The sequence below is a fragment of the Amblyomma americanum genome, chromosome 6 (genome assembly GCF_052857255.1).
Source record: "Amblyomma americanum isolate KBUSLIRL-KWMA chromosome 6, ASM5285725v1, whole genome shotgun sequence".
Taxonomy (NCBI): Eukaryota; Metazoa; Arthropoda; class Arachnida; order Ixodida; family Ixodidae; genus Amblyomma; species Amblyomma americanum.
The window spans coordinates 56775342-56802138 of record NC_135502.1 but is presented as its reverse complement, the minus strand read 5'-3'; the positions used below and the strand labels follow the sequence as shown (position 1 = coordinate 56802138).

At 47.3% G+C, this 26797-nt stretch overlaps 1 protein-coding gene across 1 annotated transcript; it reads left to right on the top strand.

Moving 5' to 3' along the window:
- On the top strand, window positions 1-26181 carry LOC144095280 (uncharacterized). The gene is made up of 5 exons (XM_077629058.1): window positions 1-114; window positions 18098-18295; window positions 22417-22564; window positions 25692-25782; window positions 25867-26181. The coding sequence occupies exons 1-5, from the start codon at window positions 1-3 to the stop codon at window positions 26009-26011; spliced, it is 696 nt and encodes a 231-aa protein (XP_077485184.1). The 3' UTR covers window positions 26012-26181.
- Window positions 26182-26797: the final 616 nt, after the last annotated feature.

The following is a 26797-nucleotide window of genomic DNA, read 5'->3' as shown; positions in this document are numbered from 1 at the left end:
ATGTGGAAGATGGTGGAGGAGGGGGCACGCGGTTTCGGGGCGAGAGCGATTTTTGACGGGTTTCGTCAGCCGGAGCGAGGCGGCGAAGACTCGGGCAAGGGAAACGGGCCGGAGGTGGGAAAGGAGGAAAGGCTTCGCACGTGGAGAAAATGTGGAGGGAGAGAAGGAGGAGGGTTCATACGCCGTATCGCGGCCGCTCGCGTTTCGCGCTCGACCTTGGCGTTCGGCAGGACGAACGGACGTGGCGAGAGAAGAGTTTCTCCTTGCTCGTAGAGGTGGCCGATGCGGCCACGGGCGTCCCATAGCTCGCTGGCGCCTCGCGACAAACTTGAAGCTCGACTGAGACGAACGATGGTGTGACTGTGCGGCAAAAAAAAGTAAAATAAAGGGAAGGGGGAGTTTGGCGCACCTTTGTGGCGACGAAAACGGTAAGAAAGAGTGGGATGCATAGTTTCCGAGATTTTTGATCGATGGAAGTGATGAAAGTCTTTTCTTGACAGCAAACAAATCAATCAGTAAACTTCCGAGACTCAAATATATTGAAACTAGGTGGAAAACTTGACGCTGACGGACCCTTAAACATGTTGCGAGCATCCTCTTTTCTCTGACTGAACAATTTTTAAACGTCACGACCATTCTGAAGCCACCTGCTACGCGGCATTGCTTTCACGGCATGGACAAGCTTGAGACAGTCGTTAAACGTAGGGAGTGGCTCACTGCACGCAAAGCAGGTGCAGATTCGACACCCCCTTCTCTCCCTTTCAACCTCAACCGCCCCCTCCTAGAGCTACCTAATAAATCTGTCCCTGTGCATGTACGAAAGTTGTTGAATATATGGAAGAACGGCTGACCTTGCTAAGCCGAACTTTTGAAGGTCGTGAGACTGTTACTGATCAGCGCACTTCAAGCTCGCGCCGCGAACTTTAAACTTTAAAGAAAATCTTATCATTCTTGCTCCCCCCCCCCCCCCCCCCCGATATGCAAACCGTGCACGAGACTGTTAATGCAAAAAAAACGAACATCTCATCAGATAAACCTACTCAGATTAGATCGGCAGGTGAGCCCCCACTTATTCAGTATATTGTAACAACCGCGAAGACATAGGGCACGATTCGTCCGTCAGATATAACGACGATCGCGTCTCTCTCTCCCTCTGGCCAGTGAAGAAATACGCAGCTGGCATCGGGATTCTGATTCCATCCCATATGTAGTGAAACCACCACACATAAGAATAAAAGTTTGCAACCATCATGAAAAGGCCGAGGCAAGCATTAAACGCCATGCGGCAAATTTTTAAAAATTTACACAAACCGACATTTCCTGACTATGGGTCAAGTTTTGTACGTTGGAGTCGCCTACTGAACATCGCACGCTACACATTTAGCGGAGCTGAGCAGGCAGTGGCTTTTTGGCGCTGCCATCTTCGTAATCACCGCTTTCTAACCGCCACAGGTTTCAGAAGTGAAGAATTTAGGTTGACTCCTCCATTTCCCTGCCTAACACCAGCATATAGAAACACAATTTGTCTTCACTTTCCGCATTTGTTTTAGGTAATGTCAGCGTATTATTCTTTAAAGGCGATGTTTACCGGCCTTACACCCTTCTGCCGTCTTTGTGTCATGCCGTCCAACCAAAACACCCATCCCTGTTCCACGTCTTTCTTCAGCTTTGAACCACATTCCTTCCTGTGTGAACAACTTAATGCGTGCGGGCTACCGTGACGTCCTTGTGTTGGCAATTTAGCGCACATTTCTAGTCACTGCGAACTAGAATAAGGTTATGAGATAGATATGAGAGAGCGGTGTGACGACATCAACCGCAATTGGTATTTATATTTGAAAGCGCTCCTTGATGCGGCTGACAATCAGGACAACACCGGTGTGCCGCTTTTGTAGCGAGAGCTACGCTACGCCAGCCGCTTCGTCTCTTTAGCATGGCCGCACTTTCGGCGTGGTTGCACCTCAGCCGTGGTCGCACCGACATTGAGCCGTTGCCTAGCAACCGCCGCAGCTGGCTGGCGTCGCCGCTCGGCACGCCATCTAGCATGACGTCACTCCGGCGCTGGTCGTGGAGCAGACGCCGCTCGCCTCGCCAGTTGTGAGCATGTGTAGTAGAAGGAGGGGGGCTGTCGCAGTGTGTATATACATACGGTTCGACGTAGCGAGAGGCGAGCCGCAGCGTTTGTTCGGCGTCGCGTCAGCGTCTCGTCTATACCGGTGTCGTCGCTCGGAGCCCGCAGGAGAGGGCGACCAAACACATGAGGGCATACGAACTGGCGTCTCCAGACGGGGGTGGGGAGACATCGTGGGTAAAGCCCCTCAATTAGACAGTTTTAGTATAGCGTTTGCGTTCCTTGCGTACGCAACACGCAAGACTGTTGCACACGCTAAATCCAAAGCGCGAACGACGCTTTTAGATGAGCGTTTGCGGACCGTTCCGCAACAGGCGCTCAGTGGACAAACAACACACAGGTTCAGCCACGTTTGGGTAAGTCCACCACACGTCAGAAAAAAACTCTGAGGCCTATTTGATCCAAACTAAACCACGGCAAAGCGCGCGCTTTTTGCCGTCTGCTATTTCTTTGGCGGATGTAGGGCGGCTAGAACTTGCAGATGGTTCCTCCAGCTTCCACGCCATGCCCTCAAGCCATACAAAAATGACACAAACGGCCGTTGCCATGACGACAGTGTAAACAGTCTGTTAGGCTTACAGGCTTGAAAATAGACTGCTATCTCAAAATTACCGACAACTTATCACATATAACATTGCGTCCGGGTGAGATAACAAGAAGCAGAAGCGAATGCAACCATTTACAGCCAGTTGAGCGCCGAATTACGCAATGACGAGGTATTTTAGAGCCGAAGCGGGCAAGCAGGGTGCCGCCATGTTGCCTCCGTCAGCCCCGCAAAGACGATACGCTATTTCCAGAAAATTGCGTGCGTACGCTAAACGCTAAGCTTCCTTTAGCCTTCTGCGCATGCGCATTCCACACACGCTACTTTATTGCGTACGCAAAGGTTTTGCGTGCGCTATACTAAAACTGTCTATTATCCCCTGTCCGTAGCGAATCGTCCCATTCTGAGGCGACGGGGACCTTATGCGGGGGTAAGGGGGGACAGTAGCAAGGGTACAGGTGGGGCGCTGCTGCCTTCGCAGAAACTGGCCGCGGCTTCTGGTAGCTCTCGCTACCTACCAGGTTTAACCAGAGCTAAACCACAGTCAATTTTTTGGTAACTCTTTACAGGGCGATGTTTTTTATTCTTTACGCACTTTTATTTTTAAAAATTCAGGGATACGTCTGTCCTGTGTCTGCAGGTGAAATGTACATCAAGGCTGAATATCTAAGTAACGGAGCTCAACAGTTGGACCATTAATTAACTAAAGTTCTCTATTCAACTCTTTTATTTCTGATTTTAGAGGAAAATATTTTATTGCAAAATTGAAGGCCGTCAAGATCAAAAATGAGCGGAGTTTTAAAACTTTCTTTATCGGCAATATGCTTCGAAATATCAAACGTCAAAATTACGCATTTCAAAGCTCGTTGAGTTGGCTTTCTCGCGTTGCACATATATAAAATGGTGTTGCTGCACGTAATATGGCTACCGAAAACACTTTAATTGCTTCTTTGTTATAAAATACGCAAATGGTGCCTGTATTTTCCTCATCAGAAATGTGAGTGACACAATTTAATAAATGTGCACCGCGAGAAAGCCAACTCGACGCGCTTTGAAATACGTGTTTTTGACGTTCGATATATCTAACCACATTGGCGATATAGAAAATTTAAAAACTGAGCTCACTTTTGTTGGTGAAGACGTTTAATTTCACAATATATTCTTAACTTTTGACAAAGTTTATTAGGTATATTTAGTTAATTAATCATCTAATTGAGCTCTATTGCGTACATAATGCCCGTCTTCCTGTAAAATCCATTTGCACAGACAGCACCGACATATATCTAAGTTTTCAAAATTATGATCTGTAAACATCAAAAGTGAAATCACCCTGTATACAACATATGCTGTAAGCATGTGCCGGGTGTGCTTTGTGTGCTGTATTTTAGCGCATGCTGTGGCTTTAATATAAACGAGGACTAGCCGACTCTGAAGAGGCTGCCAACATCTCAACATGCGTCGAAATAAACAAGTCAACATCTTAGCACGCATCTAAATCAAGAAGTCAGGTACAGATTTGTTTCAATTCCGAAATCATCTTACGTCTTCCAGGGGCCCCGTCCAGGTGGACGAAATTTATCCACAGCCCTCCACGATGGACGAACTTTATTCACTCGGCCACTTAAAGCTAAAGTAGTCACTCTTTTCTAGATTGTGATCCACAATTACATGTATAATGACAATTCCTTCGCTATTTTCTTGAAGGGAGTACTATTTGGGGGAGTAGATTAGAGAACTCAAGTGGAAATAAATTAGCCCATTGTAATTTAGGGCACAAATAAAACTTTTCTCCAAAAGCGAGGGCCCTGCCCAGTTTTTCCCTCACATCTGTACTAATATAACGACCACGCGATGATGTCCGAACAACTACCACTGTCATATGACAAAGTGTCTATCGGTCAAACTCGCATTGATTCGCCATGGTAGCACCCTGCTCGAATTCAGGCGTGCGAGAATTCACGTCCACACCGAGAATTCAAGTTCTAGATAGGCCAAGAGGAACAACAATATGAGATGACCCTTTTTAGAGTTACTGTAACTCTAACCCTTTTTATCGCACAGCGCCCTCTAACGCACTTGCGAGGCTGCCTTCACCGCTCTCACGAAGACTGAATCTATGGGTCGCAGAAAAATAACTACCATAGTGGCAGACATGCACGCAGGCAAGGCTTCCATTTCGCGGTACGTCGTTATATTGTATCTCTTAACAATGCAATGCCATGTTGGGGATATTTTACTCTCTTTAGTTGTAGTCTGACTAAAACCACTCAGTTGTCAGTCCACACTTGCTACATGCGTGTACCGCATTCCTGAGTTCATTACGCGAAACATGACTTTACAAAATTTGTGTTTTACCTCTTCGAGCTGCAAATTTCAAACCGGTGTGGCAGCCGCGGTGGCTCAGTGGTTAGGGCGCTCGACTACTGATCCGGAGCTCCCGGGTTCGAACCCGACCGCGGCGGCTGCGTTTTTATGGAGGAAAAACGCTAAGGCGCCCGTGTGCTGTGCGATGTCAGTGCACGTTAAAGATCCCCAGGTGGTCGAAATTATTCCGGAGCCCTCCACTACGGCACCTCTTCTTCCTTTCTTCTTTCACTCCCTCCTTTATCCCTTCCCTTACGGCGCGGTTCAGGTGTCCAAAGATATATGAGACAGATACTGCGCCATTTCCTTGCCCCCAAAAAAACAATTATTATTATTATTATTATTATTATTATTATTATTAATAATATTATTATTATTATTATTATTATTATTATTATTATTATTATTATTATTATTATTATTATTATTATTATTATTATTATTATTATTATTATTATTATTATGTGGCAGCCATTGAACAACGTAACGACAGCTCACCTCTGAACGCTGCAGCCTCCCCACAACCAGTCGCGACGGTGAAATTCGCGCATGAATGTGCCGCAACGCGGCAGCCCACATTTGTAACATCGGGAACAGTGACGAATCAGACGATACCACAGTAGACTGCGATAGCAACAGGCACAGCATCGTGCGCTGTCGCTTCACAGGCGCCGAGTGTCAGCTTTCTGTAGGCACAGACTAGTTAAATGCAAGCGAACAAACCGTCAAAACTTTTTTCATCGGAACACGGCAGGCTAGATAGCCGGCTTTCCACGCCTATAAGGCTATCCCAGCGGCAGACTGCCACTCGACTGTAGATGGCCCCGTCACTCTGATTGATCGTCTAAAGGTGCCTGCCTGTTTGTTACCTAGCTGTGGCTTTCCGCCGCAGAAGATAGGCTAGTTGCGGACGCTTCGCAGGTGGACCCTGTTTTCGAAATGATGAGCAATGCTACGCTTCGCAATGGCAGCTTGCCGATGGAGGTCTTCCACGCGGCCTTTGTCGCGGTACAAGTGGCAGCAAGCTCGACTCTGTTTTTGTCTGTTATCTGCAGGATCAGCTAAAATAATGTGCCCTTGACGGACGGTGCTGGGCAAGGAAGGCCAAGAGCACAGCTCCCTTTTCCATTGCTTTTTTAGCGAACGTCAGTATGCCGTTTTCGTCCTCCCTCAAGGACGGCAGAGAAAATTAAACACCGTCGCACGCTGTGCACGTGTGCGAATGCCTTTGCGTGATTCGAGATAGAACAGTATCCACGTATATTAATCAACGTCGCTTTCGCGTCTCACTCAAGCGGCCTGGTCAGGCTTTTTACCTAATAGTTCCTCGCTTTCTGTCTTAATTCGTGCTCTTGCGATGGGAAGGTGTGATGTGAGTTATTTGACTAAGGTCAGCTAATAATGGAAAATTAATTGATAGGGGCAACGTTAAAAAACAGGAGGGCAGCGTAGCTAAAAAATTAACAAAAACTCAAGTTATTGACCCCCTAGCCTATTTAAAGAAGAGAAAATGCAGTTGCGCAGGACGAATAACAGAGCGGTAGCAGAGTGGATGCCAAAGGAAGGTAAAGCGTAGTCGAAGGTGACAGAAAGTTGGATGGGGAGATGAGACTAGGGACTTTCCTGACGTATGCTGGCCACCGTCGGCACAGAAAGTCGTGTGGGGAGATAAGACTAGGGACTTTCCTGACGTATGTTGGCCACCGTCGGCACAGGAAGTCGGGTGGGGAGATAAGACTAGGGAATTTCCTGACGTATACTGGCCACCGTCGGCACAGATAGTCGGGTGGAGAGATAAGACTAGGGACTTTTCTAACGTGTGGAGGCCATGGTTGGCACAGGGCAGGGCTAAGTGGAGATCAATGTGAGAGTGGTCTTTGTTTAGGAGTGAAACGTAACTGATGATGACGATGAAAATGGTGACGGGGACACTAGTGTCATTGACAGTAGTAGTTACGTCACCGATGGATGACTTTCATATGGCTATCAGGAGTGTTAATGCAATGTATAATATGAAAATTGCCTGGCAATCAGCGCGACAGTATTTTGATCGCAGGGGTTCTTGACATTGCAACTGTGTAGCCCCCATCACAAAAACAACCCAAGCATCAGGCAACAAAACACAAATGTATAAGTACCTACGTGAACTAAAACAGTGCACGAGCGATGGAAATGAAGTTTATGGCTGTAATGTTGACAGAAAAAAAAGCGGTGATTTACAGGGCAAGCGCTAATTGGAAGTATTTTATCTAAAATTTAAAAGACGGCGCTGTCTTGGACAGGCCCTGCCAGGCGCAGAACTAACACAGATGGTCTTTCAGATTGTCAAATTGGCTTCCAAGAGAGGTAAAACTTAATTAGGAGCGGCCGAGGGTCAGTATGCGTGAAGAACTCAGAAAATAGGCTGCAGAAAACAAGAGGAATTGGAAGTAAAGAAAGAGGCCTTTGTCCAGCATTGAACTGACTTGGATAATGATGATGGTGGTAGTGGTCATGATGATAATGATCCCAGCAGCATGACAGGGATGAGGCATACCCCTTTCCCTGTCCAATGACCTGGTACTTGTGATCAGTTGAAAAAAAGCATGTTGTAGTAACGCCGCCAAAAAGTAATTTTCGATGCCTCTATTAAAAGTGTATCTTGGGAACAAACGAATAAATCGATGTAAACGACATATTGATTGGACAAAAGCCAATGACCATGGAGTAGAAGAAATCTCAAAAAGTTTCGTTACACTCCCGATACATTACTCAACCTTCGATCAAGGATAGAAATCTGTTGCTAATGTAATATATATACACGCCATGTAGCGCAAATACATTAAAGAACGTCCGTTGTTCTCACGGGGGTTAACGGCGTACTCCAGAGTCCAGTGGCAACAAAAAGAAAAGCTAGCTAACATACTCAGCTGCACATTACAGGAGTGTCTGTCTACATTTTGACCGTAGCAGCAACAAAACCGCAAAACAAAAAAAAATAATAATAATAATAAGCGAGAACAAGTGCAAGCGGTCGGTCGTATGCCATAAGCGAGGCGGAATAATCGATGCGGCCACCCCGATTCGAAAAGTCGATTAACCGCCCACCCACGCACGCACAGACGCATGCATCCACACACACACCCACAAGCGCACTTTGTTCAAGACTGCCACCGGCGCTAGGTGGCGCAACCAGGCGACGCAGACCAGCAGTAGCAGCACCGGAGCGGGGCTGCCGGACCGTATCGGATTGGCATTGCGGTTTTTGAGCGGTACTGTGCCGAACGCACGCTCCGCGCTGTTCTCGTGTCCTCTCCTTTCCGCCGTTCGCATTGGGGGGAGAAAAGGAGGGGAAGGAGCGAATGTCGACCAAACCAGCGATGGGCACAATTTCAAAAATTGCCTCGCCGCCGCCATCTCCCGAAAGTTGGCAGAGCTGGTGCAGCGAGCGGCCAAACGTCATAAAAGAAAGATGAGAGGGAAGCCAAGGAACACATAGAGGGGGAAAAAAGGAACGAAATCGGGAACTAAGGAAGCAGAAGGAAGGAGGGAGGGTGGGTGGCGGCGGAGCGATCGCTTCTGCGAGCGCTCCTCCGCTGTCGAAGGAGAGAAGCGAAGCGGCGGCCTATCTTGTTCCGCTCTTTTCGCCGTCGGCCTTCCTTGGCCGCGAACAGAGGAGTAGTAGCACGGCCGCCAGCAGCAGTGCACAGCGCGCGCGCGGGGGTCCCGGAGACGGAAGGAAAAAACGGCCAGCAATCAAATCAATTAGTATCGGCTCCTCCTTTTCCTCTTCCTCATCATCATCTGCCCCCCTTCTCTCGCAACGGCTGCAGCTCTCACGGAGCGCGCGCGACGCTGCAGCCGCGGCGGGCGAGGGAAGAGCGGCTGCCCGCCGCTGCCGCCTCTACGGCCAGAGAGCGCGGTTGGTGCAGCAACAGCAGCGACGATTCTGTGGCACCCGCTCGGTGCTGTTCGCTTCGCAGCAGTGCGGCGGCGATGCTGTTCCTCCTCGCCCTCTCGCTTGCTCCAATGCGGCGGTCCTTATCAGCGCCCGGACTGCCGCGCGAGCGCGCGCTCCGCTCTTCGGTTCGGAGGGCCGCACACGTGGACCGTGCTTGGACTCGCGGCTGCTTCTCTTTCCTTTGTTTCGTTCGTTCGTTCCCTTTCGTGCTTTCTTTGACCGGGTTGTCTCTGCTCGCTTTCACTCGGGCGCCCGCCCCGGAGAGCGCGGAGAAAGGAATCGCGCGGGATGTTCGCTTCTTTTTTCTTATGTTCTTTTTGTTTTATCGCGGTATTGGTCCTACGTGCTGCAGCCAGCGAAGAAATCTGGTTGTTGCTTTTTTTAACAAAAAAAAAACCTAACGCTGCATGACGCGACACTGAGTCCTGCTTGCACGCGATTTGAGGCGAATCCGTATCGGCGTCCACGGTGAGGGTAAAATGGAGGTGCCGCCACATGCTGTAAAGCGCTGTTTGCACGATGTCGTCAAGATAAGAGCGGTGAAGCCGCGACAATATCTGCATCGTTAATTGCTGCCGGCGAAGTGAATGCAGGGGAGGGGTTAAGAAAAACTGGAGAGAAGGCTTTCCTTGCCCTCCCTCCTCTGGACGGCCATTACCGCATAGTGCACGATAACCGAAAGTGCTCAGCATGCCCTTGAAGTGGTACCAGCGTAAAAAAATTGCTGCGAGGTCGTTTCTCAGAACAGCCACGTTCCTTCGTTGATCGAGTTCTGTAAATGCGAATATATCCTACTGAAACCGCACTTCAAGTTTAAGAAGATTACGTAATGTGGACGAGATTTTTGGAGCAGATGTTTTCGTGGAAGAGGTGCGGGACGCGGCGCACTTTACCTGTCACAATCAGGGTTAGGCAACAAACTGCGCATGGCACGCTTCGAGAAATGAAGTTTTAGCATTAATGCAACATGCGTATGTGCCCAGTCACGGAGCGCAAAATGTGTGTGGTGTCCAGCTCCTGACATTTGATGCTACATTAGTAAGACAAATAAAAGGGTGCAGCCTATCCAGTAGAAAAACTTAAGCAAAAAGCATAAAATGGCTAGATTCTGTTCCAGCACACATGAGCTCGGATATAAGAAGCTTGTTTATTCATGGTTATATATGCATTTTTTTTTCTGTTCACTTTCCCTCCCTGTAATGACCCTCAAATGAGGGTTGACAGTATTCATAAATAAATAAAATATTGAATGATCATCGACGTAGTGCTTTTCACGGTGAGGTCTGAACATTCGCTTGGCCATTTGAAGTGTATCATGTTCTGAGCCAGTACATTTACTCATTTGAGAGGCCGAGAGCTTCATTCTCGGCCCAACCAGTTGTGCATTTTTTTTTTATGTGTTGCCGGTGATGGACCACATTTGGGGCGAGACTTTGCGATAGCTCGACTGAAGGCTGTTTCGCGTTGCACTTGTTACGCGATAAGCGACATTCTGAGAATTTACCCTCAATTCCGCAGTCCGAGTGACACTATGTGCATTTATTTTGCAGCTTAGTTACAGCAATGACAAATTATAGAGAGTTTTGATAGTGTAAGTTTGACCACTGCTTGAAGAATGCAGTCAGATCAGCGGTGCAAACGCTATGCGCCGCTGAAGCACGCCAGTCCATGTCACCCTTCTGTACACGGTGCACCATAAGCTGAAAAATTTCACCAAACTCCATCTGTGGTGGCGCACTGTGATGAACTTTCTGGCTGTGAGCAAGAACTTATAAATTCCTGCCAAACGAGGCTATGCTATGGGAGCATAGGAAGCGTCGCGTCGACAACGAATCTACCTTGACAGTAGGTCTGCCATTCCAGCTCAATAGTCCAGTGCACATCTCACGACGCGAAAGGTGCGAGTACGCGTTAACTTGTTTGGACTCGCTTCACAGTCTGCGAACAGCGAGCGCTGCTCACACTGATGGTGGCAGCAAACAATAAAAGCGGCGATTAGCGTACTGAGTAGCAGTAGCGCTTACCGGGATCTATAAGCAGTCTTCCTTTCTGAACACAAGACCAACTCTCTGCCAACGTTAACGCTGAATGCCGATTAGAGTACTCTGCGGATAGTTAAACTTCGCTATAACAAAGTTTAATGGGCACGGCGATTACTTCGTTATAGCCGTAAATTCGTTATAGCCCGTGTTGACCGAGCTTCCGAGGAGAATCTTCATTTTTTCGTAATATCTATTATTTCATTACAAACCGTCTCGTTATAACGAGGTTCAACTGTAGTCGATTCCAACGACCCCGTTGGCTCTACCTGTACCACAAATGGACACGGCAAACGCCTACTTCGAAAGTAAGCGTCCTCTTGGCGCACCGTCGAAGAATACAGACAGCCATTCGCTCTGCTCAGGAGGAAAAGAGAAGGAACACGAACTGAAGCGCATTGTCGCCAAAATCTGACTCAATGGTCCAAAGACCGTGGTCGAGGCTTCTTTCGTCCCACTTTCCACCCTTTCTCTTTCCTCTCGATATATCGACTTGAACCGCGGCATATAGCAGCGCGAAGAAAGAGCAAGTCGAGGCACTGACTTCCTTCGCTTCGGGTTCAGCTCGGCGCCAGCAGCCAGGGACCATTCCTTTCTGCCTCTCTCTCTCTCTCTCGGTAATAGCGCAATAGCATCTATCGGGAACCAAATAACAGCAACAACAACAGCAACGATCAGGCGGGTTGGTGTGGGGAGGGCAGGACCGGGGGCTGCAGCTGCGGGCCTCGAGTGCTCGCCGCCGTGCGGACCGTCTTCTGCCTTCCGCCTCTTTCATCGGCGCCTCGTCGACCGCACGCCGCAGTGGGAAGTTTTTCGGTAAATCTCGGAGCGAAGGATGAGCGGGCCCAACACCGGAGATGCATCGGGAAAATTGGAGGCTATTTTTCTCTTGCCCTTCCCCTTTTCCTTCTCCCTCTTTACCACCTTATTCCCCTGTTGCCTCTCTCTCATCTTCGCTTGCCCTCTCCTCCTCCTCCTCCTGCCCAGCTCGATTGCGCTTGCGTCGCTCGCTTCCCCCTGTCACCGTCTCTCTCTCGACCGCCTGCCGCTGCTGCTGATTCTGCTGGTCGCTGGTTCTCCGCACGCCTGAAAGCCCTCAATGCTTCATCTTTTTGTTCTTGGACCTTCTGTGCTCTTCATTTCCCGCGGCGATCGCCTCCACCCCCACCGCCCTCTTCCCCTTCCTTCCATTCGACCTTCCTTCACGCCTCGTTTTGCCTGACTGCTAGCCCTGTGTAGCGTGCTTCCAGAGCCTTTCTCCGTATTTCTGTCTGTGGACGTCATTCTCTTTGGTTTGTTTTCACGCCTCCGCTGGTCCACCGCTAGAGTGGCGGTCGCTTTGCCATCTCAATATTCATGCGAGGGAAAGTGAAAAAGGAAAGAAAAAACTGGAACCATAGGACTGAGAAGGATGAGCGAGGTCGTGTTCGATTGAGAGGTTATGATGGCGCGGGCGCCTAGCTAATGGAGCGGACGATGATTCCGTGACGGTGGTGGGTCACCTTCACGCGAGCGAAGTGTGTGAATGGAGTGCGCTGTTTTTTCTATAGCTTCGAAACTTCCATTTCCTCTGGTCCTTCCATTTATTCGGACGCTGATATTCTCTTATTCGATTTTTATATTGCTTTATTTTTATTCCTTCCCTCTAGAATTTTTGTTTTTTCATGGCCGTCGTAAGAGATGCTTACGTGTAATATAAGTGTAATAAATAATAGCGTGCATCTTCATGCAGTATGTATCGCATTCATGAGCGTAAAAAAGTGCAAAGCTCGTTCAAGTAGCTATCTTTCCCTCTTTTATGAAGCATAATGGAGGGAGAAAGAGGGCTGAATTGCGGGAAAGATGTTGGGAGCAAGCATGAAAGCACCGATGTCCTATGCTTTGCTTTTGGAACGAGGTATAGACGTGGCTAGTCGCGTGCTTCATCCTTTGTAGGAAAGTGACACGTATGCGCACCGTGCATCAAATGCCGACAATCTGGCAACAATGTGCCGTTTTTCTGCGTGCTCGCATCTACCTAACTATCGAACAATACCATGCAGGGTATTTTAATATTTCGCTAATAGGCGTCCTTGATGGTCTGGCTGTTTTTACAAGCGCATATGGGTAAATTTTGTGGGGAATCGCCCCGCTCCGTCCCCATGGGTTTCCTTCCCCACGATGAGTTCCCTCTACCAAGTTACCTTAACTAACAAAGCAGGGTGCCGGCGTCGCAGCGCCACGAACGGCGTGACTGTCGCTTGCGCGGGAGACAACTCACTCTTCGGCTCGGTAACTGGTCGCGCGCAGAAACATCCTTCGCTCTCCGCCAGCGAGGCACACTCGGCAAAATCATGAGTGCTCACTCAGGCTTACTCAAAGAAGTTCGGTCAGCCTACGGGCTCACTCTATCTCACACTCACAGAGGCCCGGGCTCACTTGAACTGATGAACTCAAGCTCATTTATGCTCACAACTCACTTGAGCTCACTCACTCACCAGTCAACCGGGGTCAATCACTCATAGCGATATTTCGCTCCCGGACAAACGGCAACAAAGCCATGAAATGCCGAACTATCAGATTTTGCTAACAAAAAAAAATTGTTATACTTCGGAAGAGCAGCTTGAGTCTCACAAGCCCCGCCGATGGCTGTTTTAAACAGCCGCTTTCCGGGGCACTGGCGCATCGCTTAACCGCTGCACCACTACGCCAGTAGTGGCATAAGGACTCCACGCGATCTATGAATGTAAAACAGAGAATGACCAATTCCGCATATATGAGCATGTAGGCAGAAGCTAGGCGACAGAGCAGGATTACATGCGCAGAAGGGATCTCTAAAGCTGTCGCGTTGTACTCCTAAGGGTAGGTTAAGCATTATACCATGTTGAAAGGAAGAACAGTGTCCGTGTGTGCAGTGATACTCAAAGAGGACTCGAGGCCCCTGAATGGACCCATTGAACGCTATCGCGTCATACCCATAAGGTGGAGCTTGAGTGTCCCCTAATTTTTTTAATTTTGAAACGCAAGCAGTGATTTCAATTAAAATAATATTCACCATCCTATATGGGAGTAAACCCAACGCTCGCAAGTAAAATCAACCGATTACTCTTTAAGATATGAAATGTCGATGAGGAAGAAGATTCCGAAGAGCTAAGTATGGACGTTAGAAGAAAATGCCTAATATTCAGTTTCTTCCTGCCCATTTGCTCGACAGGTAAGCGCTTTGAGCACGCTCCACGTAGATATAAAACACCAGAGCGTTTTTCTTCTCTTGTTAGAACATCGCCTCAATTAGATATCAGCCATAAGTGACAGAATCAGAAAAAAATGAAATGCGAACTAACTTGCAGAAATTCTCGCCTGGCTGTGCCATTTAACGCGCAGCATAAATGGCATTAAAAATCTTCCTCAGAAATCGGCAAGCTCGAACAGCTCCGCCCGGTCAGATGAAATGTTAAAGATGCGAATCAAGGCATGCCGGGTGCGCTAGCTAGATTGCTGCGCTACGCTGAAAAAACCGTAGCGACCTGCTCGGTTCCTCGGCTGAAACTAGCACAGCAGGTCTCCAATTGTTTAGTAATATCACGGGAGCGTCGACCAGACGGTCGTTCAGCGTCCCATGCAGAACCGCAATGGCGAAACGGACGAGTACGCGCATGCGCACACATAGCTTGCCAGTTTCAGCGTTGTCTGCTCGGCTGTTCGGCCCCTACCTTTCTTTCAGTGCCGGTCATTGAGCGAGGTGCGTTTCCAGAGCCAACGCAAAGGGTTTTTGGTTTGTCGTCTGCCACCACTACTTTCAGTTCAAACTTGCTCGCCTGCTTCGTCGTAGTCGCTGTGTTAACATCGTGTATTCCACTAATGTATTCGTGATGTAACATAGCTGATTGTTCTGCTCATCGATAGACGAACGCGACCTCGACTCTACACTGCTTCGTGGAACGTTTTCGCACAAAATGCAACCAAAACAATAGACAGTTTTAGCTGAGCGTTTTTACGGTTAGCGGAGAGGAGCCCAGACGCCACTGCGCACGCGCACGTCGCTGGACCGGCCAGCGTTTTTACGGAGCGAAGCTCACGCCCGCTGGGAAGCCCCCTCCAGCGGAGCGATAGGCAGCGCGCGGGCGTGTATGGGCATTCAAGATGGCAGACGTCAACACAAGCACCGGCGCTGCTGCGTTGTCGAATGAATGAATGAAAAACTTTATTGTATAAGGGTTATTCCTCACAGCGTATGTGGAGCCCTCAGTCCAGGGCCCCAGCGGCCTTTGCAGTCCTGCGAGCCCTGTCGATCAGCTTGAGCTGCTCTTCAGGCTTCGAGCTGGACAGCGCAGCCTCCCACTGCTCCGGTGTAGGTGTGTTTTTTATCGGCGCTGCCTGCATTTTCTGACAGGCCCATGTAACGTGGTAAAGCGTTGCGTGTTCACCGCAACTCACCTGTACAGGCTTCAACACTTCGCATTGAACCAAGTGAATGAAAACAAATATGCTCGTACAATGACCGATGCGTTAAACTACACGTGTAAAACCGACTGCGGCGCATATGCGCAACATCCAGCCTAAGTCGGCATGTTAACCACGACAGAACATGCTTACCTTTCGGTATTGTCAATTTCCGAGCTCACGTCACACATACGCAGCACGCGCTGATCTTAGGATGATGATGTACAATTCGCGATGTCGCAGCACAAAACAAATTAGTGAATAAACGGTGTCAGCATGCACGGCGAGCAGACGCATGGGAGCAGACAGCCGAGCAGACGACGCTGCAACTGGCAAACTATCTGGGCGCATGCGCGTACTCTCATCTGTTTCGCCTCTGCGGTCCTGCATGGGATGCTGAACAACCGTCTAATACACGCGCCAATGATTCCCGTGGTCTTGTGAGAAAATTGGAGAGTTGTACTCGATTTGCTGTAAAAAGACAGGCCTGTAAGCCTGAAATTCTTCTATAGTTATCGGGGACGTCCCTCCAGTTCTTTCATTCGAATAAAAAACAAGAAAACTGAAACTATCCAGCTACCCATACAGTGTAACTCATCTCATTTCAGCGCGCAATCGAAGCTTTTCAACGCGGTTTGTCAATTACGAAGAACTGCACTTCACTTCTGCGCCGTTGTTCGAAGACGAAGGTGACGAAGGTAAGATATGAACTACGCAATAACGGTGCCACTGTGGCCGCATTAGAAACAACATACCTGTGAATGCTTGTGTTAAGCTCCTAAGCGACCGCACTGGGCTACCTACGGTGCTTTGTTCCTTCTGTGCTTTGAATGAATGAATGAATGAATGAATGAATGAATGAATGAATGAATGAATGAATGAATGAATGAATGAATGAATGAATGAATGAATGAATGAATGAATGAATGTCTTTTCCTGTGATCGCTAGACACCGCTGGTTCCCACTGCTCCCTTGTGGCGTTCGGTTTGTGAGAGACTGCCGTTGTGTGTTGGCAGCCCCGTGTTATGTGCTTAGAGACTTTAACTCGCAGGCACACTCAGTCGAGCCAGTCCGGGCGCTTTGCTCGTACTGCTCTCTGATAGTCAGAGCATTGAAGTGGTATTTCAAGGATTGATTTTAGAAGACGAGTAATGCAGGAAAATCATCGCGTGGTGATAGCATCACAAAAAGGGGTTTTAGACTGCGCCTACAGAATGACGATGTTACTGATAATAATCTATTACAACAGCTGCCGTGGGGAATCGGCAGAGCTAATCATAATCATCATCATCATCAGATCCACTAGGGCTGAGATGGCAACACTTAATTCGTGACAGATATCGTTGTACACTGCGAGATGTCAGTGCACGCTAAACAACCCCATGTGGTCGAAATTTCCGGAGCCCTTCACAACAGCGTCTCTCATAGCCTGAGTTGCTTTGGGACGTTAAGCCCCCATAAACCACACCAAACTCGGTTCGCTAGCTTTCAAGACACGGTGAGCCTGGCGGCCGCAAATTCCGTTGCTTTTCCAGGGCTAACCTCAGTCAATTAGTTGACGCAGATCACCCCTCGTCATCAGAAGCATAAGTTACCAGCGGCCTTAATTTCAGTGCGGTTCTAAAATATGCGTGTATTTATGCACCGTTCGGTCGCTCACTTATAAAATCGCTTAAGTGCCTAAATATACATACGCGCCTGAAACAGCAAACGATTTCATGGACTACAGGAAAGCTTATGCATGATGAGCTTTGAAATAATAGTCGGGGGACAGTACAGCAACAAGACTACAGTCGGTTGCCACTCTGGACCAATGAAGGGGGGCTCGTCACCTAATGGAAGCTGCTACAAATATCACCAGTAGTGCATAGCTATTAAGTAATATTCACGTGAGAATTCCACAAAACGAAACAAATGTTGCTAGAACTTTCTCTGACTTAATTACGGCTGGCATACATACTTTTCACATTCGTTTCGTGCTTATCTGATTGAGGTTTACATGCAGTTAAAGTACTTAGTCCTATCCTGAGTGCAAGTAGCATTGGCTTCCTTAGATTATTCTGCGTGTGCAATATCTTTTAAGCCCAACATTTACTTCAAAGTAGCTGTTCGCGCCATTGCAAGCATTATTTCTCTGTGAGGCGTATGATTAGATGTCTGTTTTTACGCCACGTATTGAACTTGAGCGTGCCAGTACCAAGGTCAGCATAGAGTCCATTTAGACCTTATAAGAGTTATTGTTACTGTTACCATAATCATATTCCAGGTCACCTTTGTCATAACTTTCTTATTAACGAGCTTTGTCCCATCACTGAAACGTAGGGCTGCATAGCTTTGAGGTAGCTACTTTAAAGTTGTTTATAAAGCTTGTCTATTTTTCGGCTTTCATTAGATAGATAAAATAAGCACCCCAGAATCAATTCTTGTAAATCGTAATCTCCGGCTTCCTTGAGCGCATTTACTTCACCTTGGAGCCGAATATTTTACCTTTTTTATTATTCTTTATGCATTTTTCATCAATCATTTCTATTTCTGTTGTATCCCCACTCACAAAAAAAAAAAACAGACGATGCAGTGTTTTCATGAAACGAGTACGGAATAAAAACGCAGCCGAATGTTTTGCAGTGAGTTGTTTGATTGTACATACCCCTTGCAGCAGTTTGCAATATGCGCAGCTGAGAGGGAGCTCACCTCGGTCAACGAGGCGCCCCTGGTGGCAGCGCCTGGTTCTTTTGTTGCTGCTGCAAAGCCGCGAAAGCGTCGCATGGCTTTGTGGGAGTTCAAGGAGAACCTTTTTGACTCCCAGCAACCAGGCAAGCCGCCCCGTAGGAAGTTCACAAACAGCGTCATTGTGGTAAGCTTGCCTCCAGAAGACGACACAATGCTCGTAAAAAGCATGTAACAGTGATATCGATATAATCTCAGTGACGCTACTGATAATGCTGCAAACAGTAATTTAACTGATGACTCTCGTCGTTTGGTAATTACAGAGCAACGGCAGAAATATCCCTTTATCGAGATCCGCAAGTTTTCAATAAAATTACTCCTATACCATTTGTTGGGCGAGTTGGCGCTCACGATAATCCATAACAGCGCGACAGACGGGACAGAGAAGAGAGGACACAACACAGCGCTCTGTGTTGTGTCCTCTCTTCTCTGTCTCGTCTGTCGCGCTGTTATAGATTAAAATTACTCCTGCCGTAGCAAATCCAGCTCATAATTCACCACATCAGTCAGCCAGCCGGTCCAATCCATCGCTTCAAGAGTAAAAAGGACAGCTTGTTCTTCGCTGTAGTACACACCAGTGATGGCTGCTGCTTCTCCCACAGGAGCCAAAAGTGACAGGCCTGTCGCGCGGAAAGACGCAGCATGCTTTGTCACATTGATGTCCAGGGGCGCTGACAGGTGAACTGTGTATAAAAAGAAAGGCGAAATACAAGGATGTGCCAACAGACGTCGAGCGCCTGCCAAGATAACATGGCGGCAGACAACGTGATTGAGCAGTAAACTCAGAGACATATATTCCATCGCTGCAGTTCTTATTTATTTCTATCATATTTTATTATATTGTTATGCACCGTGAGAAAAATTTGCCTTCCGTTATAGCGCGAAGCTGGAATTTCTACTTCAGCGGAGTGTGTTGCGCGAACCATTCGAATTCGGCAGTTGTGGTTATCAGTTAAAAACTATATATATTATGCTTGCGTTTTTCCGTAGTAACTTTGCTGTGTGATGATTGCTCAATAAAAATGGTACAGACCAGAATATGATAGTTTAAAAGCAACCCAACTTTTCTTTTCTTCTCTTGTCTCGCAACTCTCTCTCCCTAACTTACCTCCGTCTTGCCTGTAAAGCGTGCTTTGCCTGCATAGCAGTAATGCACTGCAACAGAGCATACTAAAAAATCATAGTTTGCAGGCATTTTGCCGTTTTAGCTATTGTGGCAATCCTTAGCAAGTTTTGTAAACATTTAAATATTGCTGTCATTAGTTACAATTACCTAAAGACAGCAATTCGTGCTTTCAATATAGCTGGAACGCAGGCGCTTTCCTTGCTTATTTTCTGAGTAAGAACTACCTTTTCGTCGTTCACGAACTTGAGAGTGGCTATGCGAATCAGCAACGCTGATTCGAATATTCGTATGAGGACGCGCTCATCAGCAGTGTACACCTACAGTTATTAATTTAATTCAGCACTTGAAAATATCGCAGCGCCAGATAGTCGAGCGGCATAACTTACAAGTGAAATCCGGGAGTTCAGAAATTTATATATTCAGCTTCGTGTTCATAATGTTGACAGCGAGGCCGGTTTGCCAATTCATGCATCAGAATGGTATATTCGTCGTCATATGGCACACACAACAAAAAAGAAGTCCTGTATAAGAGACGAATGAACAGGGAAAAAAAGAAAAGAAGCACTCTTTATACAAAATTGGAGCGGACACTTAACCTCCGCCTTAAAGGGCAACTGTACTGCTATTCGAGAATTCCGCGATATCCTATGACTCAAATCTATTTAGACTGCAGGTAAATCGTGCCAAGTGTTTTTGCTCTAGCCTTTAAAATAGCGACGTAATCGACGATTAAATTTTAGGCTTCTTCTCAAAGCACTTAAATAGTGCGGAGAAGCTCAGTGTGACGTCACAGAAGTTAAGATGATTATAGATTTTTTATGGCGCAAGGTCATCTGTGGCCAAATAGCGCCATGGCAGAAGGTATTTTCGACTTCTCAAGGTGGGGTCAAAGACCCATTTCCCAAGCAGCTCACCCTAAATAAGCTGAGCACCAGACCAGGGGAAAGCTTGTACCCATGGTATCACCGGTGGGTACCCCGCGGCACTGGGGATCGAACCCCGCACCTCCCGCACCTCCCGCATGCGAGGCGGGTGCTGAACCACTTTCAAATCACCGCTTCCGTTAACAGCGCCCTGTCATGCCTAGTTGGATGCTGCCAAACAACTCTCAGCGGGCCTTGCCTTCGGTGGCGTTGGTTTTTTACTTCGAACCAAGCGTTTATGCGTTGGAAATGTACCGGTACCTTCGATGACGTCATCAAGCGTCCCCCCAATTGGCGCTGTGCGCTGCGGAGAAGCTTGAAGACCGTCACGATTTCAATCGGCGATTACGTCCCCATTTCAAATGCTAGCCTAAAAGGACTTCGCATGCTTCGCCTGGAAGTTTCGCACATTCGGCCTCTTTAAGCTCCTCGATTTCTAAAACATATGCAGCTGCCCTTTAAGCATAGGACGCGAGAGCGTTAATCAGTTAATTCCCATGTATGAGGGATTGGTCACTCTCAACTTTACACTCATATGTCCCTGGGAGTCCTCACACCAATCCTTGCGCAATGGTGCAGCGGTTAAGGGATGCGTCACTGCCCTGCAATGGTGGAATTTGTGCAACCCAAGTTGCTCTTCCCGAGCAACCTCTCGCGATCAACCATTCATTTAACTGCTACCTGCCAGGGCGGTTAATTTGCTAACAATTTGATGGGTAGCTTGTGAAGAACCCACAAGGTCACGCGACCTAGCTTGCCCACCTAGGTTGCTTCTCCGCGGGTGGCTGCCTGAGGCATCCTATGCCACCCTATTTATCGCTCACAAAGCCGACAACGCCGATACCAGATTTTCTTTGTAACAGGGTCTTTAACGCTGTCGCGTTAATATTTGGATGAAGTGCAAGTGGTGATTAGGTACGGGGATACACAAGTTAGACATTTATTTGCAAAAGTTGGAGATGTGTTAGCAAAGCTTGAAGAAATAAGCCCTGCCACTACTGTTACGGCAGATTACGAATGTTGAACTAAAGAAAAACAACAAGAATGACTGAGTTTCTCTGATAATACTTATTTGATGTGCAACATTGTTATAGGTGCGGTTTATCGCCTGTCTCTCAGCTTATAACCTCTTGTCATGATTTTTTTCTTCAAGTTAATAAACAACGGATGGGTGCAGTATTTATGGATTTCGCCAAAGCCTTTGATAAGGTTCCCCACACTAAGCTCATAGAAAAGCTTCACGCTGTCGGAATCAGTTCTAACCTCATAATAGGTAAAAAAGAAAACTATTTTGCATCGTCCACACCATTTAAGTGGAGTGACGCTCAGAGAATCAGATAACTTCAGTTAAGATAACTTGAACTGGGTTAGGCATATTGACACTATTGGCACGGGTGCTCTTAAATCCCTGTGGTGTTTGAGGCGTGAATTGCCAAAGGCACCGATACAGGTGAAGTTGGCAGCGTATAAAGCTTTGGAGCGGCCTCGTCTCGAGTATGCATCTTGCTTATGAGACCCAATCTCAGCAAAAAAGGTCGTAAGACTGGAGAGGGTAAAAAGGATCGCAGACCGATTTATTTGCAATAGATATAAAAAGGACAGGTAGCGCAACAAAAATGATAAGCTATCTTGGCTTAGAATCGCTCAGGCGAGACGCACAGAAGCCAGGCTGAAATTTTCGTATTCAATATATAATAATCTAATCTAAATAAACAGCTATGAGTACATTACTCATGTTTCCCGCGCAAGTACACATTATAATAATGGGTAGAATTTAATTGTATTGTAAAACTGTCCCGCGGATGTAAAAATGATTCAAGAATATCGAGCTCACAGCAATACATCTTAATTCTTACTTTTTGCCCCGAAAATTAGCTACTGGAATAAATTGCCGAAGTGCTTAATGATAGTCCGAATGTGGAAATTTTTGTTATTTTAAGTGATCTTCCCATCGTGTTCGCATGTTCATGTTAGTTCGGAGTTCATGTATGATATCTGTCAGCTTACTATCATATATTTACTTCTTATTTTGTTCTCACCATTGCTTGGAGTGAAATGACTCCGCATTATTTATGAATAAAAATGAATATATGCCCAGATCCACTCTTAGCATCACACGCAGGCTTGTATTAGATCAGCGCGACTCATTCGCGAGCCTCGCAGTTCCTACGTCCGTGCGTTTTTCTCTGTTCGCTGCAGAGAGCCACTGCCAAGAAATGGAAGAGCCTCACGGAAAACTGGACGCTGTGGCAAAAGATCAAGTACTACCCGCTCATCTTCTTGCTGGGAATATTTATCATCGCGCTCCTCATTCAGCATTTCACCACCGTTTGCTGCTTCTTCCTAGGTGAGTCCGTGCCCCGCACACAGGAGTTTCGCGCATGGCAATCTTGTTTTTTTTTTTTACATGTCGGCGTCACATCGACAGGACACTTTAACACGCCCGTCTATCCAGTAGTGCCTAAGAGCTCATCGGAATTCCACGCCATAATAGACACCTTACAGCAGCGCACAAGCCTTCCTGGGCATGCCGGCCTCTATTTCCCTCAGCTGTCCCTTTAGCACTGTCATCGCCATGTACAAAGTTACTCGTTTTCAAACGGACACGCACGTTACCTACGAATCCTTCACCTCACTTTATCGCTTACCTTCAACGTGCCCCCGCTCACCTCCAACGGTCGATAGTTGGTACGTGTGGCTACTTCTTTAAAACCACTCGTTGTAAAACGTTTACCCTTAATCAAGAGCGGCATATGCTTCTCACCATGTCGAGATTCGGCAATGCCAGCCTTTGGGAGCCTTAAAATGTATGAGAGGCGCTTTGGCTGCATGTTACTGAAAGGCAGCCAGAGGCAGTTCAACATGTAACCCCTAGCATCGCACATTAATGATCTTACTCAAGCTTTGAGTCGCAGTTAAAACAAAAGGACGCCGATATATATATTCTGCAAAAGTAAAATGGCATTTTATCATGGAAAACTTTTTAGAATGGCGCACATTTAGGAGTCTGAGTTGGAGTCTATATCCCACGCGGGAACCGGATCAGATCCTCACGCAAGCAGTTTTGAAGCTGTAAGGCGTGTTTCGCATGCAAGCGAAAACACTAGCGAGTCCTGCCGCCGCGGCGCGAAACCTTTTTGTCGTCGCGAAATTTCCGCTGAAAGTTCGAAATTTTCGGTGAGACGCGCCGCTCAATCGCTCCGTCGCTTGCATGTGAACCCACTGATCTCCACTAGGGGGCTGGATGCCGCATCGGGCGCTCGAAAGTGAAGTCACCGGAAGTTGGGCGGCATGTCCCGGAAGTCAGGCTTTGGCAGTGCACGAAATCGGACCTCAGCACGGTTTATCAGTTTTCGTTTTCCACTTAGCACCTTGTCTTTTCGACGTTCTCGTCTTCTTTCGTGACAATGCCTACCTGTTGCGCCGTCAACTGCATGAGGAGAGCAGCAAAGTCCCCGGGAAAGACGTTCCAAAAATAAGGGTCCATTGCATCGCTATGGGACGACACTAGCAGACGACAGAACGTCGCTGCACACAGTACGTATACGGAGCCTCGTCTGCTCAACTGTGGCGTCCAGTTGCGCTAGCGCCGCCAACATTGCTCTCTGTTGTGATGTAGTACGCTGTCGCGCTCTAAGCCCAAGTTATACCATCAATGGGGGATAAATTTACGAAACAATAGGTGGAAACCTTCATTAGGCAGCCGACTTTGCAGCGACCATTTACACCGAATTATGCTTAGACCGAACCGGAGCAAGCTAGGGCGAGGCCACAATCTGGTGAGGTGCCGTCGCTGTTCTGCTGTTTCACATTAGCGCGTCCAAAATGTATATTTTCGACAGAGCGTATCAAGTACTGTTTCTTACTGCCCCAAATTATGTCTGAATTGGCTTTTATTCGTGATGCTTGGTGCAGTTGACTTCTAGCAGCGCTTGTCACATGCGCTGCTGCATTCGTCTTTCTCGTCAGTCGTTTCTCTCGAGCTGTGTAGATGAAATGTGGTTGTACTATAGAGTTAGATTAAAAGCACGTATGGAAGGCAAATGGCACACTAAAGCGATAAACATCACCTGTCATCGATGAGAAGAGACATCGTCCGCCACCAACCCGAAATTGAAACAGCGGTAGCTGTATAACGAGTGGCTCTGAGTGCCCGGATTTCCGCGCCATTGCCTTTTCTTTGCTACACGAAAATTTGTTTTCAAGATGACCTAGGCTCATCGTCATTCCACTACTTCTCCTAATTACGCTCGGAAGACAAGAACCAGGTCAGAAAATAGTGTTTAATGCACGTACCCCTTTGCCGCGGCATGGTGAGACATGCATGCCTGTTCACTTCGGTTCCTCTGAAATTAGTGTTTCCCGAACAATGCTCACATTTATCACGTTCAGCTTGCTTATTCCTTTGATATTACAGTAGGCGTTACACGAAAACAACGCGAGAAACTGAGGACGGAAGGGTGAAAGATGAGACTTTTTGCATTGAAATACACAGCAGACACTGAACTTCCGGGACATGCCATCCAACTTCCGGTGGCTTCACGTGCGCCCATTTCAGTGTGTGAACCAGCCTTAAGACTTTTTATTTTTATATAGTTTCATTATTTTGATGCCAAATGGAAAGTAGCCGAGCGATTTACAGGCCTCGGAGACAGAAGTTCGCATTCTCTTCGATGAATCAGTATGAATTGACACAGCACTACCGAAAATGACTAGACCTTGTCACAATGCAAGAGCTCATACCTCCTCAGGTTCGCTGCATTGTGTCTATAGCTTTCAAGGTACTTCCGTGTTTATTCACAGAGGCCTATATAGGTGGGCATGTTCGCAAGCACGTGCTCCCAGCTGGTTAACGGTGGAGCAGCCCACCCTGCGTACGATGTACGGCTTACACAAATGTCGTTTTTCTTTCTGCTCGAAATAAGAACATGTAATCTTCACATTACTACACAAACTACATTTCGCAGAATGTCTTTCAAAGCAAAGTGTCAGCTACCAGAAAGGCGTAGGATATTATTTCGGATTACCGACTTCAATATTACTAAACTCCCGTCAAAGCAGGCCAAAACTTCAACGGGCGTACTGCTACATCAACAGAAAAAAAAAACTTCAAATTTAGCTTTGCATTTATTTGTTGTATGCGCCCGAGTACAAATGCAGTTCCATCATCGTTTTCAAACGTTCAGAAGACTATCATTTGCTATTACTTGCTACTATGCATTAACTTACTTCCCTTTACTATGGCGTCCATCATAGCCGGAGTCGCTTTGGAACATAACACCCCCCCCTGAACTAAACTTCTCTTATAGCTATAATATTTCTGAATAAATCTACCGTCTTTTTTTTACATTCGTTTTATCCCACATATTCACTTCCTGCGCACTATAGAGTTAATATCTTTTTTTTGCACATTCTCCACAGACATGTCATATTATTCTCGTCTTGAGCATAGAGGTCTTTTTCTTTCATTGCAGACAAGGCGTGCGCCGTATTCGGCTTCCCCTGCCGCCATGAGACTTTCCTGAACTGGGCCGAAGAGCAGATGGCGCGGTACCCGTCCGGAAGGTTAGGAAAAATGAAAGGCGTATTTTTGCGAAGCGGTGTGGCAATCATCACGAGGTTCGTAACACTGACTCTGTCGTCGACCAGGTGGACACAAGACGATGGTAGCGTGTGCGAGTACGAGCCCTCTCCAGACGAGGTGGAGCTCGCCGAAGAACTGGAGTACCTGCTGCTCACGTTTCCACGTCATCCCGAGGGCTGGCTGGATGAGCTCTACAACGTCATCAGCTGACAGCAACAGATAGAGTCGAGAAAATGTATACATTGCGAACAAAGATTTAACTCGCCAATATACATTCCAGCAAAAGCCTTGCCAAAATGTACGAAGGTTGCGCGATTGACAGTGATGTAGACGAAAGTTGTAGCGTAGGTACGAGTGAATTAACACCAAGTGAGAAGTAAATCTAAACTTTTCCAGGTACGAGTGAATTAACACCAAGTGAGAAGTAAATCTAAACTTTTCCAACTCAACGTCATAATTTCAGAAAAGAGTGGCGCAACGGGCAAGACTGTGGTCTCTTCGTTGGGGAGGGGACTCTAACGCGTGTACCCACGTCGCTCCGATCCGTCGTGGTAGCACTAAAATCAACTGGAGAACTGTACTTGTCCGTTCGTCCGTTACGAATAGAGGCTCTCTAAAAACGAATAAGCGATGATAATTATTACGTAGTCCAGAAGAGCAAAGCTCAAGTTCAGAAAAGTAAAAAAATTAAATGGCTATCACACCCGTGGTTATGCGAATGATCAGCGCTAGCTGTTTGCATTTTACACTTTTGCCTTTTTTTCGTTGCGTTGTGGCTTGCTTTGCGAATGTCGTTACGATCCCACCATTGCGCTCGGCTTCTTGACGTCTCCGCACCCTTGGCACACGCTTGTGCGCCGCGTCACGAGCTCCCATACACTGTTGTTTCGCTTCACCAACGACACTCTGGGACGCTACCACTTCAGCGCGTACGTTTTATGGTTTTATTTATGCTCGGCGGCGCCCTCTGTATGCGCCGCTCCATCGCTTCTGCAA

Coding starts and splice junctions, on each gene's coding strand:
- LOC144095280 (XM_077629058.1), top strand. CDS start 1: ATGTGGAAGATGGTGGAGGAGGGGGCACGCGGTTTCGGGGCGAGAGCG. Junction 115..18,097: donor GCAAGGGAAACGGGCCGGAG/GTGGGAAAGGAG, acceptor TACCCCTTGCAG/CAGTTTGCAATATGCGCAGC. Junction 22,565..25,691: donor CGTTTGCTGCTTCTTCCTAG/GTGAGTCCGTGC, acceptor CTTTCATTGCAG/ACAAGGCGTGCGCCGTATTC.